At 43.8% G+C, this 20,105-nt stretch overlaps 1 protein-coding gene across 1 annotated transcript in view; it reads right to left on the bottom strand.

Annotated features, from left to right (window-relative positions):
* Window positions 1-292: 292 nt before the first annotated feature.
* The window catches only part of CA10 (carbonic anhydrase 10), a 133,968-nt gene continuing 114,155 nt past the window's right edge, over window positions 293-20,105 (bottom strand). Inside the window, exons 7-9 of the mRNA XM_018561784.1 lie at window positions 17,998-18,152; window positions 5,872-6,046; window positions 293-728 (exon numbers count right to left, since the gene is read on the bottom strand). Of these exons, the coding sequence (XP_018417286.1) occupies window positions 706-728; window positions 5,872-6,046; window positions 17,998-18,152 (353 nt within the window). The 3' untranslated portion in view covers window positions 293-705. The remainder of the gene's footprint in view (window positions 729-5,871; window positions 6,047-17,997; window positions 18,153-20,105) is intronic.

Genomic DNA, 20,105 nt, shown 5'->3' with positions numbered 1-20,105 from the left:
GCATAGCATATATAGTGTATATATATATATATATATACACATATATATATATAGATATACACTATATTGCCAAAAGTATTGGTGCACCCCTCCAAATCATTGGATTCAGGTGTTTCAATCACCTCCATGACCACAGAGTCAATAGCTACAGACCCCCAAACTTTGTGTGACCTTCAGATTGGCACAACAACAGTGCTTTCGCTCGTCATCTCGTCTCGTAAACAGAACAACTTTAGCCTAGAAATAGTCTTATTTTTCGTTTATGTTCCACTCTCCCATTTCTTTTTCTTTTATATTCCGTATGCGGTTATGATAAAGCAGGTCAAGGGGACTCCCAAAATTTGTGGAATGAGGTTATGGATCCACTTCGAAAGTGTCCAAAGCAATTTTTTTTTTTAACTTTTAAGTAGAAAGAAAGCCGTCTGTATGTACAAAGGCAGTCAAGTCTTCTCCTGCATTGGTTGGTAATATTGTCAGAAACCGTAGCGAGTTTGCCTCGTCCCTTGAGGTCTTATGGACGTTTTAGAACGTTTATTAAGTTTTTGCTTTTCTTTCTTTTTTTTTTTTCTTTGCCGCCGAACTGCACATGATGGGTGCTGTTAATGAAGTACATGTCCAAAGACGTGGATGGAGCTTGGTGCAAATTATGTCGATCCAGGCCAACGGGGTGACTGGTGACTCTTCTCGGTGAGTTGACTAATAGGTTCACTTTAGAAGCCATTCATTCACTAGGAGGAAATACAAATGACAAAGTCAATCGTGATTTGTATTCGGTTATTTGCAAACAAGGCAATCACATTGTCTTAAGAGGGCTGAAGCTATAAGTTATAAGATGAATAGCATGTTGGTTAATATTGATCTGCAGCTTTGGAACCTGCTCTGCATTAACCCAAACTTCTCCGTCTAATAGTCATTTTTGAAGCTGAACCCAAGGTACACAGATAAATAACCAGCTGACATATACATAGAGAAGATGTTCTACCTGCCAGTTCTGATATGTATTATAACGTGTTCTACCTACCAGTTCCAGTATAGATTGCCATTCTCTCGGTTATGCTGAGCAGGGATGAGGTTGGGGTTTGGCGCTACCATGAGTTTTCCCGGGATTCATGACGCACGTGAATTGCGAACAGTTGACCAAATAGTTGGGAGGTTCCTCACCGGAAATTAGGAGCCACTTACAGTGCAGTGAAGGAATGCATAGTCCACCTCCCTTTCTTTAAAAGGGTGGGCTCACAGCAGCAATATTGATAGGGTGGGCTCACAGCAGCCATATTGATAGGGTGGGCTCACAGCGGCCATATTGATAGAGTGGGGTCACAGAAGTCATATTGATAGGGTGGGCTTACAGCAGCCATATGGACATGGTGGGCTTACAACAGCAATATTGATAGGGTGGGCTCACAGCAGCCATATTGATAGGGTGGGCTCACAGCGGCCATATTGATAGAGTGGGGTCACAGAAGTCATATTGATAGGGTGGGCTTACAGCAGCCATATGGACATGGTGGGCTTACAACAGCAATATTGATAGGGTGGGCTCACAGCAGCCATATTGATAGGGTGGGCTCACAGCGGCCATATTGATAGAGTGGGGTCACAGAAGTCATATTGATAGGGTGGGCTTACAGCAGCCATATGGACATGGTGGGCTTACAACAGCAATATTGATAGGGTGGGCTCACAGCAGCCATATTGATAGGGTGGGCTCACAGCAGCCACATTGATAAGTTAAACATTTTAGCGCCCAAATGCATAACTTTACATTTTTCTATATTGAACCTCATCTGCCATGTATTTGCCCACCCCACTACTTTATGAAGGTCTTCCTGTAATGTTGCTATGTCCTGCGTTGCCTTTACTACTCTGCATATTTTTATATCATCAGCAAACACTTAAAATTTAGCTATTTAAACCAAACTCAATATCGGTAATAAACAACCTGAACAGTATTGGGCCTAAGACAGAAGCCTGGGGCACACAACCCCCAACCCTACACCATCTAGAAAATGAGAAATGTATCTATACTCTGTTTGAGGATAGCTTGCCTATTTGCCCTTCAAATAGCCAGAATTAAATAATAAGATTAACCCCCCAATGGATTTCAGCGGGGTTTGATGCAAAATATGCAACCTTGAAGTTCCACCAAGATTGGCCAAACTGTTCACAAAGCGAAACCTGCCAGATTTGCTCATCCGTAATGTTGAGGAACATTAAAGTTGACCTTGCAGAAAAAAGCAAGGTGTGCTTATTAGATCACGGCTGCGGCATAATCGTAGCGGAAAAGATGCCTGTAAAGGTAAAAGTCAAATTATATACTTACCTTACGACTATGGCACCCAGGTAAGGCTGAGGCCATGCTCCTTCCAGCTAGATCCTGGAGACTTTGAGGGACCCATATCATGCTAGAAGATACTCTGGCACTCTAATGGAGTGTCTTCTCTTGAGATTTGGGCTACTCATTGTTCCCCAGGAACATTGCCACAGCGATACTGACCCAGGAATGTGGATGATGGGGGCCAGGTAAATGAATAATCAAACTTTTTTTCCTTACAGGTACTTTTTTTCAATTACTATAATACAGCAATCTTAACAAGGGGAGGAAACTTGGCTCTTATAAGCGGACCTTGTATCTTACTGCAAGGCCTACAGATTGCCGGGGAGTGCCTAAAGGAGACTTTTACTGAACAAGTTTGAATACTACCATTGCCTACCTCTCCTGAAAATACTAGGTCTATGGCTATCATGCGGAATCAGTGGTTTCAGTATTATATTAGGCACGGACCCAGAACAAGTATGCAGATTAAGGACTGTGATTTCACTCCAACTTTGGTGAACATGCTTGTTCTTTATCAGTGCTCTATAGTACGGAAGCCATTGGATGAGCATACCAGCCAGGCAACTGGTATATACGAAAGAAGTTCAACAATATACACTGAGTGGCCAGTTTATTATGACCACCTGACGTTTGTAGGCAAATTAGCTATAATTAGCTATAATTTCACGCTGAAGTAGCTAGAGGGCCAGAACATTATAAATAGGGAAGCAGGTTGTTTACCACGACAGTAGAAGTGATTTTTTTCGGAAGATACGGGTAAACAACGCGATTTAACAGCCTTTGAACGATGGATGATTGTTGGCACTCGGAGCCATGGAGCGAGTATCAGCAAAACAGCAGAATTTGTTCAATGTTCAAGAGGGACTCATTGTTAAAGTGTTTAAAGACTGGGCTGTCAGCCAAAAATCTGGGTCTGAACGTGCGAATTGTGGCCGTCAGCAACTAGTCAATGTTAGGGCAGAACGGAGAGTAGCAAGACTGGTACAAGACAACAGAAGGGCAACAGTGCAGTGTCAGATTCCTCGCATCACCTTTCATCATCTCGTGGAGTCACGAGGTGGCCCAACGAAGTACTGATGGGGTGGTCATAATAATCTGGCCACTCAGTGTATATCTGTTGTATTTCTATCAGCACAGGTTTGTCAGACAAGGACATAGTTCACCGTACACCTTCAGGGTGTAACATGAAACATGGACAGATCGCAACCCCCCTCTCGCCCCCTTCTTAACTGAATTGTGGGGTTCATCTCCCTGCAGGCTAGTGTTCATTTTTTAATTTGGTGCGGTTATGCGTGGCTCAGCCCACACAGTCAAGTCCCATCAGCCATCATTTCATCTGTGAATTCACCTATTTGTCTGGAGTTCAGCTTTAAATGACCATTTACTTATATCACTAAAATAACTCGAGCCTCATTTTTATAAGGTAGGTCCATTGTCAGAATTATAAAGCACATACAACGAGCGTCTGTCATCATAGCTAAAAGAGAAAGCGCATTCATAATACTAATACACAAATTCCCAGTAGTTGCTTTTTTTCCCCATCAAGCATAAATGAGATTGGCATGGAGGGGGGGACGGAACAAAAGCTTTTGCTTCATTATGTTCCTTCCTAAGCCTGGGAGAATTACATTGGCTGAGCCTTGTAGTATTGTCTAAAAAGGAACCAAAACACATTATATCAATAGTCCTAGTGTAATGGCTGCTGTTCAGCACGACCCCATTCCCAGGACGCAGGCGGCCCGGCACAAAACAGCCGCTCATATAGTATCAGTGTGAATGGAAAGCAATCAAAAGTAATCTATTAAATAGGGGTTATATTATCATTACTGGAACATGCTTCGTACATTACACCCGCTGTAACTGATATTTCATCAAAAGAGCAGCTCTGGCCCTTTATTTAAACAAAGTAACTGGTAAAAAGAACCTGACAGCCATTAAAAACAAAATGAAAACGTACAATTCTGCACTAAGCTGCCAGGCTTTGCTTTATTATCCAGGGAACTTGCTTGGTTCACCTCTCTGATTAAAAGAGAACTATGGGGTAAGTGTTTTTCCCCATAGTTCTCTTTAGGGTCACGGAAGGACAAATACTAGTGTCCTCCCGTGACCCAAAGCTCAGTATATCGCTCTAATGTTGATTTCTTAGGATTGCTTTGCAATTGGTTATTAATTTAAAGGGGACAGTCTGCTGAACAGTTCTACTATAAGCTGATGGTCGCTAAAGCGACCATCAGCTTATAGTAGAACTGTAAATGCCAGGTCCGTACGACGTACTGAGCTGGCCAGCTGGAAGCACTTTTGTAGCTCCGTACGACGTACGTCCTTGGCAGCGAAAGGTAGCTAGTAGGAGTTAGTCACATTCAGCTGGACTTTCAGTTCTGTATTGTTGAAGGTGGTTCTTCACTCAATTCTAATGAGTGTTAGGAGCATATCACAGTATTTACTGTCACATAGGTAACTCAGCCACCATAAACCAATCACCATGGAATGTGCCAGGGCACAGGTTGATTGTCTAAGAACAAGCTTGGTATACTTGGTAACTTGGTATAAGTGGTCCAGTGTAGAGAGGGGCACAAAGAGAGGGACCTGTACATTGGGGAGACAAGCAACCTCTCAACAAACAGATAATCCAGCAAAGGAGGATGAAGTCTATAGGTCGGGATCTAGCAGTCCTTTCTAAGGGACATTCTTTTGAGGATAGCATGGTGCACATATTTGCAGAATAATCTGTCTGAAATGTTGCTTTATGCAAAAGACATACCTCTTGAGACCCAGTCTATGGGAACTTGCTGACTTCATAAGATCCACAGGCAGTGTCATTTCACTGTTATGACTCAGATGTAGAATCCAGTGTTGTTTTAGTTCAGCTTGGCAATACAGAGGATATTTTTCTTGTTTTTTCTTGTAGGCATTCTTATCGCAAAGCTTCCTTACTCAGCTCACTAAGCTAATCCTGAGCATGGAGAGACTGAGAGAGTCCAACCAGGAGCTGGTCTAACTAACAGCAAACCAGAAGGAGGTACACAGGAACACACCAATACGTATTAAATGTGCAGAACCGAACAGGCTGCTGTGGTAGCACACACGGACAGGACAACTGGTTTGGAAGAGGCACGAAAGAGACCATCTATATCAAACTGGAACAAGTATCCTTAAACAGGTGTAGGGGCCTTTCACACCATCTGTCACATATAATGCTGTTTTAACTTCTCTAGCTTGGCAAATTGACCCAATGTAATCTGAACAATCAACACCTGTTCCAGACTTCATGGCATCATGGAGTCTGGTATATGAAACAGAATAGGGTGGTTTGACAAACTTCCTATCATGCTTTTGGGACAATCAAGATCTGACTCGACATATTCCATATTGATTAGATCAAGGTGAGTTATTTGTCTGGTTATAAATGCTGGAGTAAGGCCCTGTGAATATTACAGAAGTCAAATTGAATGTGAATATTATTTGGTTATTACACAAGTTTTATTTACGCAGTAGTTCATGATCAGTCATATCCTCGCGGTGATGAATCTTACCTTTATACTGTACTTTCTGTGCTCTGTTGTTTGGACAGTCTCTCCCTTGTAAACTAAAGTTGATATTGGTTCGAATGCAGCGGTTATTGAGGGGCTGAACCGGTCTATAGTTATCACTCATGCTGGAAAAGATCTGCGATGGTTGGTTTTGGCTTAGTAGTCTTAAGGAATGCATCTGAAAAACCAGAAAACATTTAATAATTAGGGAAAAGTTGTTTCTTGTGGTTCTGACGTCCTGTAGGGAAAAACAAACAACAGAATCGATTAGGTTGGTCCCACATTGTTGGGTTGCGTTGAAGAAACCCTGTCCCTAGAACATTAATTTCAACAAAAATCTTCCCATAAGAATATTTGTACATTTAACGTATTTCATGCACGTTATTTACCTGTACAAGACCCCCTTGTGTAGACATCCAAATAATGTCCTGAGACTGCTGCTGGGTGCCTCCATCTTGGATGTGATGTCAAAGCCCCAGTAGACTGAGAGCTGTCACTCATGTGAAACTCTATACCAGCCTTTCTCAACCTTTTTAACATAAAGGAACCCTTGAAATAACTTTTAGGTCCCAGGGAAACCCTAATAAGTACTATATCAGAGGATGGAACCACAGCTCCCAGTGGGGAACACATGTAACAGACACTCCCAAAAGGCAGAATATGAGATACTAGCCAATGGTGAGGTGTGTATAAGAGTTCTTCTCTTGCTGGGAACTTCAGGTGAGACTGACATGGCCTCTTTAAAGTTATGGTCAAGAAAAGAAACTGAAAAGGTCTTTGTCAAAATATGGAATTTATTTCCTAAAACACAAAAAATAAAATGCCAATTAAAAAATTCAATGTCCATCACACATCCGACACACAAGGGATTAAGCACTAATTTTAGGATGGTGGGTGGAGCCATACAGTTCCTTTCTGTATTTCCCCTTGGCCAGCCATAGCTTGGATAGAGTTGACCTTTATAAGGCCATCCATCCAACTTACACACAGCAGTAACGGAGGGGAAAGCTTCCAATGGTGCCACCTGTTCTGGTACCAACTGTCTAAACGGGGGGTTCCTCTCACTACCTGTTGTGTCTCTGGGACAGGAAATGAAGGGAAATCTCCCCAGAAACAGGAAGAAAAGATTTTAACCATTTCCTACTATACACCAAAAAAATGTTTGTCTTCAGATACACGGTAAGGGAGGGATGGGGTTGACCCTCAGGTTAGATGACTCAATGATATATATACTGTATATCCATCTTTACTCTGGGGGCCTTCTATAGATAAGACACACTGTACGGAGGCACTTTAATCCTTCAGGCAGCTTTCTCATATCAGGCGATCACCAACTGAGACCTTAGATTTTATTCAAATATTAGAAACTGGGGAAGTTTGGTATTTCTTCCCGAAGAAATTGGAAGAAAGTGGCATCAGGTCAGGAGGTGTGCGACCCACCGACAGATAGTATTGTTTCCTTCCATTTCTGACAAACCGCCTGACATACTTCTTTGTGCTCCCACCTTATCACATTTTCTGTTCCATCTACTTTCTGAATACAAAAGCAAATCTTCCGGTGTGCTGAAAATATCTAAAAAACGCCTCTTAGTTCTTTTTGAAATGCAAAGGACAGACATGGTACTGAGTACATATAAAAGTAGTGCACATCTGAAGGTGAAGAAGAGAAAAGCAACCCAACCAGCGGGGCTGCAATTGCAGCGGTTAAGGAAAATCGTAGCTACAAAAAGTCAGATCATGTGAATCTGTGCCACCAGGTGTCAATAAAGTGTGACACCAAAATGGTTATTAATACATCATTAAATGAATTTTTTAAATGCAAGCAGTGTAAGAGCCTGAATAAGACTTGGTGTTAGCCTCTTGCAATTCCTGTATATCAGAGCTTAGGCTGGAAGAGGGAGGAGCAGAACAAGGAGCCAGTTCTGTGATGAGCTGTTCTGTGATGCTCATGTGCTAACTCTGCGGGAGCAATAGCTATTCTGCTGTTGGCTATTTCAAATTGCAATAGCCAATAGCAGGCTGGCTGTTGCTTCGCCCTCTGCCTTTCTGTCAATCAGCAGAGAACTTTCTCTCTCAGGTCCGTTCCTCTGCAGCCAGATATCAGCTTCTTTCTTTGTGTACATTCTGTAATAACTTTTTGATACTTTGTTGCCAGGATACCAGTCCTGAATGCCAGCAAACAGGCAGAGACAGCTGTCACAGAATGACGCACAGCTCTTCCGCTTCTTCTGAATTTCATTATCAAACATTCGGATACATTCGGATTAGTTATTTCTATTATTCAGAAATTCGGATGCACATGTCTAATCATTGATGTATCACCTGAAGTCCCAAATGATAAAAGGTCCATGTAATTGTCACGGGAGGGATGTGGCACGATTGATAAAATTTGGTCAGTCTGGTCAACCAAATAAGTTAGGTATGGCCGCTAAAAAGTTTGACCATCCATCCAGGGGCGTCCTAAGGCCAGGTGTCACCCAGATGGGATAACGGGTGACACCCTGCAGTGACGTCATCATGCACGCGACATTACCACGCGTGTGCGCGATTATGTAATCAGGCATGCACGACCATCCTGGTGATACCTGCTGGCGGTCATCTTGGAGATGGACACCGGCAGGGGACGTTCACCCGGCGGGATAGGTTTGCCGCTATGTCCCCTCCTCTTTCCTGCAACTGTCAGGCTCTCGGTCCACGACTTTTCAGAGGAGATGACACCAAAATACCTGTCAGTCATTTTGGTGTCAGCCCTCCAATGGTTGTGTATGGATATTTCTCCTGCACTCCTTACAGCATCTGGAACCAATAAGCAATGTGGTGCTCGTAGTGATGAATACGGATGTCGCTGTGTGTCTTCAAGTATAGAAAAATAGGAAGTCACCAGCACTCAAAATATCGTTTTCAGGTCTTGTCGATCATTTATTAATGTTACAAGTGTCAGAAAAGCCAACGTTTGGGGGCCACGCAGGGTCCCTTCATCAGGGCCACACAGTGTTTTTAAAACAAATGCGAAGGTCATTCAAAAAGTAGTGCCTTCATGTCTGTAATTTGAGACCTATTAGAGTGACTGTGAATGTTCATGTACCATGTTATAGAGGTGTCCTCACCCCACTAATGTATGCTTTCCTCTTTCAGATGGAGTGATTAGAACCATGGATCTGCGGCTAAAACCACAAGCTGTGATTGAATTTTTGGTGAAAGAGGGTTGCGCACCTAAGGAAATCCCAAATCGGCTAAAGAATGTTTATGGGGAAGCTGTTGTGTACAGTAGCAACGTGCGGCATCAGGTGAATAGGTTTCAAGAAGGAGAAACCAAAATTCTGTTACATTCCACACCCCCATTTCTTGTTCCGGTGTCACTGACACAGGAAGTGAAGGATAACCTCCCCAATGAGGGTCGCAGATATAAATGCAAACTCTTCCCATTCTATCTAAACCAAATAAAAAAAATTAGATGGAGTTGAGCTTTAAAAATGAATTTGGTTTTCCTGACACCTCTGTCTCTCCTTATGAATGCTACGTAAGTAAATAAGAGGCTTCATATACATGTGGGCTTATTAACTGCAGTGTCCCTGTCTTCATGGCAACAACGGGGACGACGGCTTCTTCTTCACTAATATAACCAAGGCTCTCTCGTCTCTTACCAGATCCCGTGTTCTACTTCTTTCCTTTTTGACCGATTTTTGGTTTATAGCCCTATTAATAGGCCAAGTTTTATTACCCGATGCAAATAGGCTTTTTTCAGTAATCACAGCTCCTCCTGAAACGTTTAATTCTTCATGCTCCATATAACCCTGATCAGTATGTAATTTCCTAGCAAGTAATTACAATAAACCTATAACGACCTATATAACAGTTGCTCCCCAGAGTCATGGACATCAGTGTCTACTTATAGCGAAGACAGTTGTTCCTCTATGGATAAGGGCAGGCGGTTCAGCATCCCTACCATCCACTTCTCAAGCGCTATGGTGCTTTAGGCAGATATTATGCACCAACAGGAAGACACAGTGCCTGATAAAAGCACTCCAATTTGCAGTTAATTAAGTTTTATGGAAGTCTTTTATTCGTGTTTATGGGGCTCAAATGACCAGCCGGGCACTGTGACAAGATTAGTCCATCCAGCAGTTTCTAACATGCAACCATACTTCATCAGGTACCTGGCAGGGAAGTTTCAGAGAGAACAGCCTGCAGCCAGCAAGTTAGCCTGCGTGCATCAGCCATTTTATTATTAGCTTTATTGTCCGTCATAAAACGAATGACAAAGACTAGATTTCATGCAGTGAGCATCAAACTAACATCTGTTGATTGCCAATTAAAGGGTCTGTCCACCCAGAATGAATGATTTAGTTGTTGGCAGATGCTGGAAAGGTAAACCCCCTTATAAGTCCTTCAATGGACTGTTGGTGAGATCTCTGTGCTGTTCCAAGGTCTACACACCTGCTGTGCCGACTTCCTGGGTCTACACACCTGCTGTGCCCATTATGAGGGATTCCCACCTTCCCAGTGCTGACTTCCTGGGTCTGCACACTTGCTGTGCCCATTATGAGGGGTCCCCACCATCCTTGTGCTGACTTCCTGGGTCTACATACCTGCGGAGCCCATTATCAGGGGTTCCCACGTTCCCCGTGCTGACTTCCTGGGTCTGCACATCTACTGTGCCCATTATGAGGGGTTCCCACCTTTCCATTGCTGGGTTCCTGGGTCCGCATATTTGCTGTGTCCATTATAAGTTCCTCCCACCATCCCTTAAGGATTATTATTTATTTTATACTATGGAGAATGTAACAGGAGGAGCCTGGATACACAATGGTGGTCAGGAACACCCAAAACTCCCAGGAGGACAAGAAAAAAAAGTCAAGAATTATGGTAGGGAAATCGTGAAGTTGAAGCATCTTGGACATATATGTTGTTTAGTGATACTTCCCTATGCTCTGATGTCCTTCTAGGTCAAGTGACCACAAAGCTCCGGCTTTCCAGCTCATTCCTCTCTCTCTCTCTCTATCTTCTTAGATCAGCATTGACAGCTCCTGGTGATGTACTAACCCAGGAGTGTGGAAATTAAAAAAAAACTACCTGTCCAAGGGCTAAAGTGGGGGCCGAATCTACTTGCCCCTCATGACAATCTACTTGTCCCAATACAAAAAAATATAGTTTTATTCAAAACTAGAGATGCACCAATACCGGTTTTTGGGTATCGAGTACCGATATTTTGCTTTCAGTACTTTCCGATAGTGAGTATCGGTTCTTCCATTGGCATGGAGCAGGCTTCCTGGGCAATTAGGAAGCCGGGCAGCGGGTAATGACATGCCACCCGGCTTCCTGATTGCCAGGGAAGCCGACTCCATGTTGTTTAACCGGCTTGATTGTGGCTGGCCGAGAAAGTGGCTTCCCAGCCAATCAGCATCGAGCCAGCTTCCTGGCCAATCAGGAAACTGGGCGGCGAGTAATGACCTAATTGGCCATGAACCGAACTGGATGCTAACTGGCAGGGAAGCCAGTCTCAGTGATCACAAAGTGCAGACGAAGAACGGACGCTATGGGGGAGGGGGTTGCCTGGACACGATCGCTGCTGCTCTTTTTTTTATACAAGTGATCTGATCAGATCACTTGCATAAAAACGCTGTTCATTTAGCTCTGCTTGTCCGGAGCAGGGCTAAATGTACAAAAAAGCTACTGGCCCGGCGCCTGAAACTGCATGTCACTGGCGTCGGGCAATAGGAATTCCACACCCCTGACTAACAGTCAGTAACCAATCAGCGTGCTTCTCTACTCCGTGATCACCCGGCAGCCAATCATGGCAATCGCTTGTGGTTTGTTAACAAAGAAAGCCATCAGCCCAAGCTGTCACTTTGCCTCCCACAGAAAGAGGAATATTGACAGCTTAAGCCAGCAGGCTGCTGTTGCCCTGGTACATTACAGTGTAGATAAATACAACAAAGAAACAGATTATTTGATGTAAAAAGTATCTAAAAGTATCAAAACTGCTACTATTCACCAAGGCCTTTGACAGAGCAATTCAGCAGCGTAGGAATGCGGCAAAGCCATCAGTAGGTGGAGGTTTCTTCTTACAAGAGAACCTGTCAGTTGAAATGACCTCTGGTCACGAAAGGGGTAAAGTATATCTAAAGCCAAAATGTTTCTTTATAGAGATGGTCAATAGATTGAACCAGGATCTATGATTCATTTCATGTGTGCTGGTGATTATCTGATCTTCACTTTGGACATGTGTGTCATCAATACAAGGACCACTATCTGGCAAGGTCACGCTGTGTGCAGTGCAGGTGACTAACGACAACGTTTTTTCACCCGTTAACTTGCATCGCATTAAGGCAGCCCATTCAAATCAATCTGAAATCATGAGAATATTAACAGGGCCTGGGAGGAATCTCTTGCTCTACTCTATTATACACCCAACTTGATTTGTAGGAAGCTCATTAGCTTATGGTCAGGCACCTCAAAGACGCATAGCCTCCTATAGGAAGGGACAGAGAACAGAAGAGCGTCAGACCGAAAACAAGAGTCCAAAATGCACCCCAAAATTTGTGGATTGTAGGCAGTGATCACTTTGGAAGAACTACCCATAACTACAATAAGATCAAAATTCCTTCATTCTCACCCTTTCCAAGCCCCGAGGAAGGGGATCGTTTCTGCCCCCGAAACATGTTGGCTGTTTAATCAACACAATTATTAAAGTAATATTAAAATCTCAAACTTTTTTTCAATAATGCATCTGGATCAAACAAATATACATCGCCCAGCTCAGGGGGGGGGCGGACGAGGGAGCGCTGTCATATCGGATGGCCAGCGCCCAGCGGTAAGGGGGAGAGAAGCCGCCCACAGGACGAGCTGTGTCGGCCGCATGGCGCCCTTGTTGCCATGGCGCCCTGTGCGGCCGCACTGCTCGCACACCCCTAAGGCCGGCCCTGGCAGCCTCCATTGCAAGTGATTTCATCAGCATTTGAAAAAGCCTAAAACCTTTTGATTTTACCATCACTTTAATCTTTTTTGGTCTGCTTCTCTTCTGTTTTCTTCCATGAAAACAAATCAGCTGCCAACGCGCCAAAACATCCAAGAAAAGACTCCAGCTTTGGCAATGCAGCACACCACAACACATGGTAGTGAGCTACCCTGCCTGGTGGTGCAGTGCCACCAGGGCCGGATTCACCATTAGGCAGAGTAGGCCTGTGCCATTGAGGGGCACCATGCAGGTCCCTACTCTGCCTAATTCAAAGTGTTATGTCAAGATACAACACCGGCATTAGCAAGGAGGGTGCACAAAATGCACTCTCTTGCTCCAAGACCAGTGGTGCCTACAGGAACCTGCCGGCTTCCACACATGCAGGGGAAGGACCCCAGCGCTGCATAAGCCTGCCCTGCAAAACACCTGTCTGATGCAGAAGGCATTTAGGGCAGCTGTACGTGACACTGGGGTCCTTCTCTGCATATGTAAAAGCCGGCCAGTCCAGCAGCCAGTGAGGGCGCCGGCAAGGGCTAAACAGATTTACATTCGTGCCGCCTGGCAGTGGCGTCACAAGGGGGGGTCTGGGTGGTGCGGCCCGCACCAAGGTGCAACCATTGGAGGGGTGACACCAAAATGACTTCATGGCGTCACTCCCTATGAAAAGTCGAGCACTCGGTCATGGGCCGAGAGCCCGACAGTGTCAGGAGAGAGGAGGGGACCCGGCGGGTGAACATCCTCATACCTCATCCCGCCAGGTGAACGTCCCCTCCTCACTCTGCTGGCGTACACCACCAAGATGCACGATGACATCATGACGTGTTGTTATGGGTGTCACCCGGCTTTCGGGACGCCGCTGCCTACAGGCGCCCAAAATGGAAATCCAGGCCCATGTGCATTGGGGTGCCATTCAAAATGAAATGCACATGTGTCAACGTGCAAAGCGGCAAGCGTGTTTCATCCCTTAACACCATCGTAATGCAAAGCACTCTTAGAATGTACGCGTTCCCACGGCGCTCATTTTTTTTTTTTTCAACGTTTCCATTTCAGAGTCGCCTGTTTGTTTTCTTCCTATTTAGGCTCCTCAATGTTGACTCAACTAAGCCCAGATGTTTAAACAAAATTCAATTTGCACAATACATCTGGCGGCAATTATTTTACCCTGACAACATATAAACATCGGCGCAGCGAATTATACACACTGTACATAAGGCCAGGTGCCGCCAGGTTCTGTTGAATTTGTTTGATTACTTCGCTTCCGACTAATTCATTTATATTTGACTTTTTTTTTCCTTTCCTTTTTTTTTATTTGGAGGCAGCTGTGTTGAATTTCAACGATTTCGGTGGCGGCGATACGCGGCGCCGGACGCCGTGCGCGTTTTGTTGAACGTGTTTACCGCTCTGTTGCCGGGTTGGCTTGGATTCACTTGTTGTGCTTTATTAATTTTATTATTTTTCAATGTGCCGCATTTCCGCTTAACTGACTTGTTTTTATTTGATTATGTAATTTGTCCAACCTGGCAAACGCTCACAATTATTATAATTTGGTGCGGGGATGGCGGGTTGGGTTTGGGAGAGCTGTGGGCTTCGGCGTCGCTTTTTAAGCCAAGTTCTCATATGCTTTGCTGTTTAAAGTGGAACTCCGGGCAAACAGATAAATACAGGGATGGAATACGTATGTATAGAAGATGCTTTACCTGCCAAAGGATTTGTATTTCTGTCCATGCAGTTCTACGGTTGAGGGTCGATGCACATTTATGCGCGTAGCGCATGGGATAATGCATGCACTGCCACATGTTCCCTCCATGCATTGTGCGTTGTGATAACATGTGCCATCTATTCTGAATTGCACCCCAAAGCACAGTAGCGGGCAAACTCCTGCACTTCAGCGCACCCCAGCAATGTCAGCTACAGTTTTCGGGCCTTTGGCATGCTTCGGCAACCCCTCATAATGAATGGGCTGCCTTAAAGCAAACTTCTTTTGAACCCTTGCAGTGCAGGGGTGGTCCCACTGCAAGGGTTAAGTGCTTGTTTGTGTCTAGGTGCAAAAATAAAAAAAAGTTATACTCACCCAATCTTAGGAGCTGGCTTGCTCTTAGTTCGGTCCTTCCAGCTTCTCTCTCCCTTCGCTGCAGCAGTCTAAGGTCCCTGAATCATCATGTTCTATATGGTGTATAGGACGTGAGGACACCAAGGGACTGGAGTGAAGGGGAAGATAGGCTGGAGGGAGCAATGTAACAGCCAGCCGTCTCTGATTTTTTTCACCTAGACACAAACGGGCACTTAACCCTTGTACTGCCTCACTGCAGGGGTTAAAAAAAAGTTTTCCTGGAGATCAAGGCATGTGCATGTGCAAGGGCCTGCTAAAATGTGAATGGGCCCATGTGACTCTGCCACGCAGTACAGGCCTCTTGAATCGGAATTAAAGATTTTTGTATACATTTTTTTATCTTGCATTGACATACGCTTTACATAAAACTAGGGGTGCACCGATACCGAATGCGGATACCGGAAAGTCCCATTAAGGAAACAGGGCGGCGTGTAAAGACTCGCCACTTGGCTTCCCGATTAGCAGGGAATCCGTCTCCATGCTCCCTTGTCACCAGATGACGAGGAAGCATGGTGCCGGCTTTCTGTCCAATCAGGAAGCTGGGGGGCGGGTAATGACTCTTAGTAACTTTATAATTCTACATGAATAAATTCCTGACATGTCTTATGTAGAGCAACAGGAACATTTTCCCCAAAAGCTCCATCATTTATCTTACAAAAGATGCCTGTGAACTCTAAGGGGGTCATTCACAAAGCTGCCGAAGGCAGCCGAGTGATTAACCCAGCCAAAGTGAAGTGCGCCAAACTACGTTCGGCTATTCACTTCTGGCTTGTACGGCTGATTTCAGCCGTACATTGGCTGAAATAAGCCGTACATCGGCTGCCTTCGGTCCAAATCCGAATTCCGAATCCGAATTGACTTTCACACCCGAATCCCGAAAAACGAAATAACACAAATCCGAATTTAAAACGAAACGAAACTAAACAAATTTTTTGGCAGTGCACATGTCTATTGGTTAATTCAAATTAATATAGCAAATAGCAGTCCGGCAATTGCTTCCGGCCACTTACATTCACCTGTCGCCTGTGGAAGCTATCCGGCAGGAGAATGGGGCTGGGCGGGGTGGGGATTTGGGGTAGTGTCGAGGAGGGGGGCTGGGGGGTGCAAGTAGCTGGTATTGCCTAGGGCACAAAATAGTCTAGCACCGGCCCTGCATGTCAGGAATATATTCACGCAGCCTTGTACAGTTACTCAGTTTTATGCATCAGTCCACTATCACTAAACAAATTAGAAATACAGATTTATTTTTAAATAGATAGAACAAGTCGCGTCCATCTGACACTGATTTGCGCTCACTCATTGATAAATTATTCATGGAAACAGACAGTAAATTAAGTATCAGAAAGCCTCCCAACGTAATATCCAGAGAAACATCTATGTGCTGGCGCTACGCTTTGCCTAGCTGGATACAAACCTGCTAAATAATGAATTACTTGGTAATCTTTTAGCAATGTAAATTCTCTGCTCGGTGAAAGATAGACAGGAGCCACAGGCAACAGCCTACTTTGCCGGAAGGGAATCTCGCACTGCAGACTATAGGTTTTTCTTGTCGATTCAGACTTAATGCCTTCCCATTCTTACACTTTCCCTGTCGTATGGTAAGGGGGTGCGAGCTGGTTTGATGCTTCTATCATGAACTTGGTATGACATATGTGTCTATACCCGAGATCTGGAGGACCGCAGACAATAGTGCAATGTCTCAGGGGTCACTAGGCCTCCCCTATGCTTCATTATTTTAGTCGTTTTTAGCTAAGCAAGCATAAAATACCATAGATTATTCTTTCAGCTACTCCAAGAGCTTATTCACACACTGTGTGTAGGGAAAGGGCCCTTGGGAGATATAGTTCTGGGGGCATGCCTATGTCAGTGGGAGCTGAGCTCCCAGTAGTTTCCCTTGCAAGAATTTTACAATTCTGGTGATGATGTCACAGGAAGTAATAAAAGCTGGTTCAAGATACAGAAACAATGTAAAAGAAAAAAATGAATGCTGGGAAATGCTTTAGAGGGGGAGGTTTTGGGGGTAAATTTAGGCGAAGCCTTAACATACACTTTAAACCCCCAAGCGTCAGTAATGTGGCTATTAAGATTGTCAAGGGTGGGTTCCCATGGCATGAGAATGTTAAATAACATTCCAGCTGAGAATTAGGAATGCATCTCTCTCTCTCTCTCTTTCTCCTAATTACATAAGTAAGCATTCATTCGTGAAGGTAAAAAAATACCTTTTGAGGCAAGTCACATGATTACTGTTAAAGATCATTATTTTTTCCTATGCAGATGACGTGGGGGGTCAATGTCGGGAGACCATTCAGCAACATCAGCTGATTGGCTGATTCCAATTAAAGGTCGGTGCCCCAACATCCTTCAGAAAAAAAAACCATGTGACTAGTGCCTTGGCCACAAGACTAAACTTAAACCTCCATCTTCTTCAGCAAAGTGCATACTTTTGATATCTTTAACAATACACATGCTATGTATTGAAAAAAAACATTTTTTTTAAATGGTAGATCTGTCTTCAAAGCCAACTTAAGACCAGAATCACACAACCAAATATGTCATTGTCGGTGACCTGCAAGCAACAGGATCACTAACAAACCAGTTATCTGTTATAGATTTGATCCCTTGCTGGCTGGACCAGCGAGATATTGCTCCATCGTTGTCCCTTGGGAGGAAGATTCTGCAACATTCCACATGGAAGAAATTCCATTGAGGTAAGTGGAAGCCTTGGTCAAAGTCTTGTATTAACTCCTTCAATCTACCAATGCATACACGTGCTCTTGATGAGTACAAGACCTGCCTTCTATTATGGGTTTAATACTGCAGTAGTCTGCATAACACATGGCATTTTATATAACTTCTCCATGATCTTCAAGGTACAAACCCAACAGGTGATAACCTCAGGTAGCTACAATATTAAAACCGTTATTTGTCCAATTATGTCTCCCCTTTGAAGCAACTTATCTGGACCACTGCAGCCAGACAAAATATCATGTAGAATAATAAAGAATATAACATTGGGATACACACCCCGTGCACACCAGTAATCAAACTTGATGCCACTCACCTGCATTCTGGTAATATAGATGGGTTTGTTCATAATGATCCAACTTGCTGTCTCATAACATGGCGGTATGGTCATTGACCCATCGTAGGTGATGAAACTAGCGGTTTCGGGATAAAGCTCTTCTATATTTAGCCCCTGTAGTAAATAGGCATCATCTAAGGATACATTGTGGAGAAAACAATATTCAGTAACTAAAGAATTGCAGGAGAAAGAAACGGTGGACACATATACTGTATAGGAACACAAAGCCGAGTGCAGTTTTATAGAAACACGAAGGGCGCGAGTAGATCCAGTGCATCCTACAAGTGAGTAGGTGTACACTATAGACGGGTATACACGGGTAGAATTTTGTACCAGTGTTCTTATGAAAAATCTCATCAGGACATTTGATGATGCCCTCAGAGACTTGATGAATGTCGTTCGAAATTTAATTTGGCTTTAACATTCAATTTTGGCAAAGAAACAACAAAAAGCACAATATTGTACGAATTTTATTTGAGAAAAAATGTTCCATCCTGCTCCTTCAATATTTTTTATTGCTTTGGTTAAAAACGATTATCGAATGGACCCCATTAACTATTAGAAAATTAAACGAATGTTTAGAAACACTTTCCAACAAAATTCTAACTGTGCATACCCGGCGACCATGACCAAACGTTTGTGGACACCTGAGTCTAAACATCTATATGAGCTTGTTGGACATCCCATTCCAAAATCATGGCCAATAATATGGAGTTGGTCCCCCTTTGGGGTTATAACAACCTCTACTCTTCTGAGAAGATTTTGGAGGGATGTCTGTGGGAATTTGTGCTCATTCACCCAGAAGAAAATTTGTGAGGTCAGGAACTGTTGTTGAATAGGAAGATCTGGCTCACGATCGGCGTTCCAGTTCATTGCAAAGGTGTTCAGTAGGGTTGAGCTCAGGACTGGGCAGGCCACTCAAGTTCCTCCACATCAAACTCATCAAACCATGTCTTTATGGAACTAGCTTTATGCACATGGGCACACTTATACTGGAATAGGAAAGGGCCTTCGCCAAATCTTTGCCACAGGGTTGAAAGAGCACAATTGTTTACAATAGGGGGTAGGCAACCTTGGCACTCCAGCTGTTGTGGAACCAGAAGCAAAAGTAGGCATTCCAAGTCTCGTAGGGTTCCCTAATATAATAATATTTGTATTATATTATTATATTTTATTGTTATTTTGTATAATTAAAAAAGTCTGTTGGTGGAGTCAAAACTAATACTATTGTTGTAGCTGGTAGGCAGGAACTCTGATGGGGAGATGTCATAGGTGGCAGGCTAATGAAGGGGTAGGCAACTTCGGCACACCAGTTGTTGTAGAACTATCAGTCCTGTGAGGTGTTCCAAGACTCTGACGGCCACAGGCATGACTCCCAGTGGCAGAGCCATGATTGGATTTGCAGTCTGACCACAGCTTACCTTGCTCTAAAATGTCTTTGTATGCTGTAGCATTAATAGTACTCTGGTAACACCTGAATAACTTGGAGAGGTGTCCACATACTGTTAGGCCATATAATGTGTAGATGAGCACCAATGTATCTTTTTAGAAGGTCAGCAGCCACACATATGTCTCTTGACATCTTCACTTTAAAATCAGATGTCAGAACAGACGTTAGATTATATTTGCCTTCCATAAGTAAATCCAGATATTGGACAGAATTCTGCATGGATAAAAACATTTAGGTAGAGGCTCAGTAATTAGAGTTGGAACAGAGACCGGGAATTAAGGAAATGTATAACATTGCTAATTATATTCTAGGTTTTACAGCTACTTATACGAGACTCACGCTGTGCTATTGACGAGTGACTCATTTTGTTTTTATCGGGACTATGTCGCTCTCTCCTCTTCTATCTGTTGTAGCTGCTGTAGACGTGTAATTTGTTTGCTTCATACTGCTTTTCTTTTTAATTTTAAAGGGACCTCATTGGCCTTTAAATCTTTTCAATTGCACATGGCAATCTGATCACCTTTGGAGATTCATGGAGATTCATGACTCTTTATGTTAAAGCCCAACTCCAATCCAAACTTTTGTGGCGGCTGAGTGGTGGTGGGTGTGGCAGGGGCGCGGCTAGGTGGTGGTTGGG

The sequence above is a fragment of the Nanorana parkeri genome, unplaced genomic scaffold (assembly GCF_000935625.1).
Source record: "Nanorana parkeri isolate BGI_ZX_2015 unplaced genomic scaffold, ASM93562v1 scaffold544, whole genome shotgun sequence".
In the NCBI taxonomy this organism is placed as follows: Eukaryota; Metazoa; Chordata; class Amphibia; order Anura; family Dicroglossidae; genus Nanorana; species Nanorana parkeri.
This window is presented reverse-complemented; position numbering and strand designations above follow the sequence as displayed.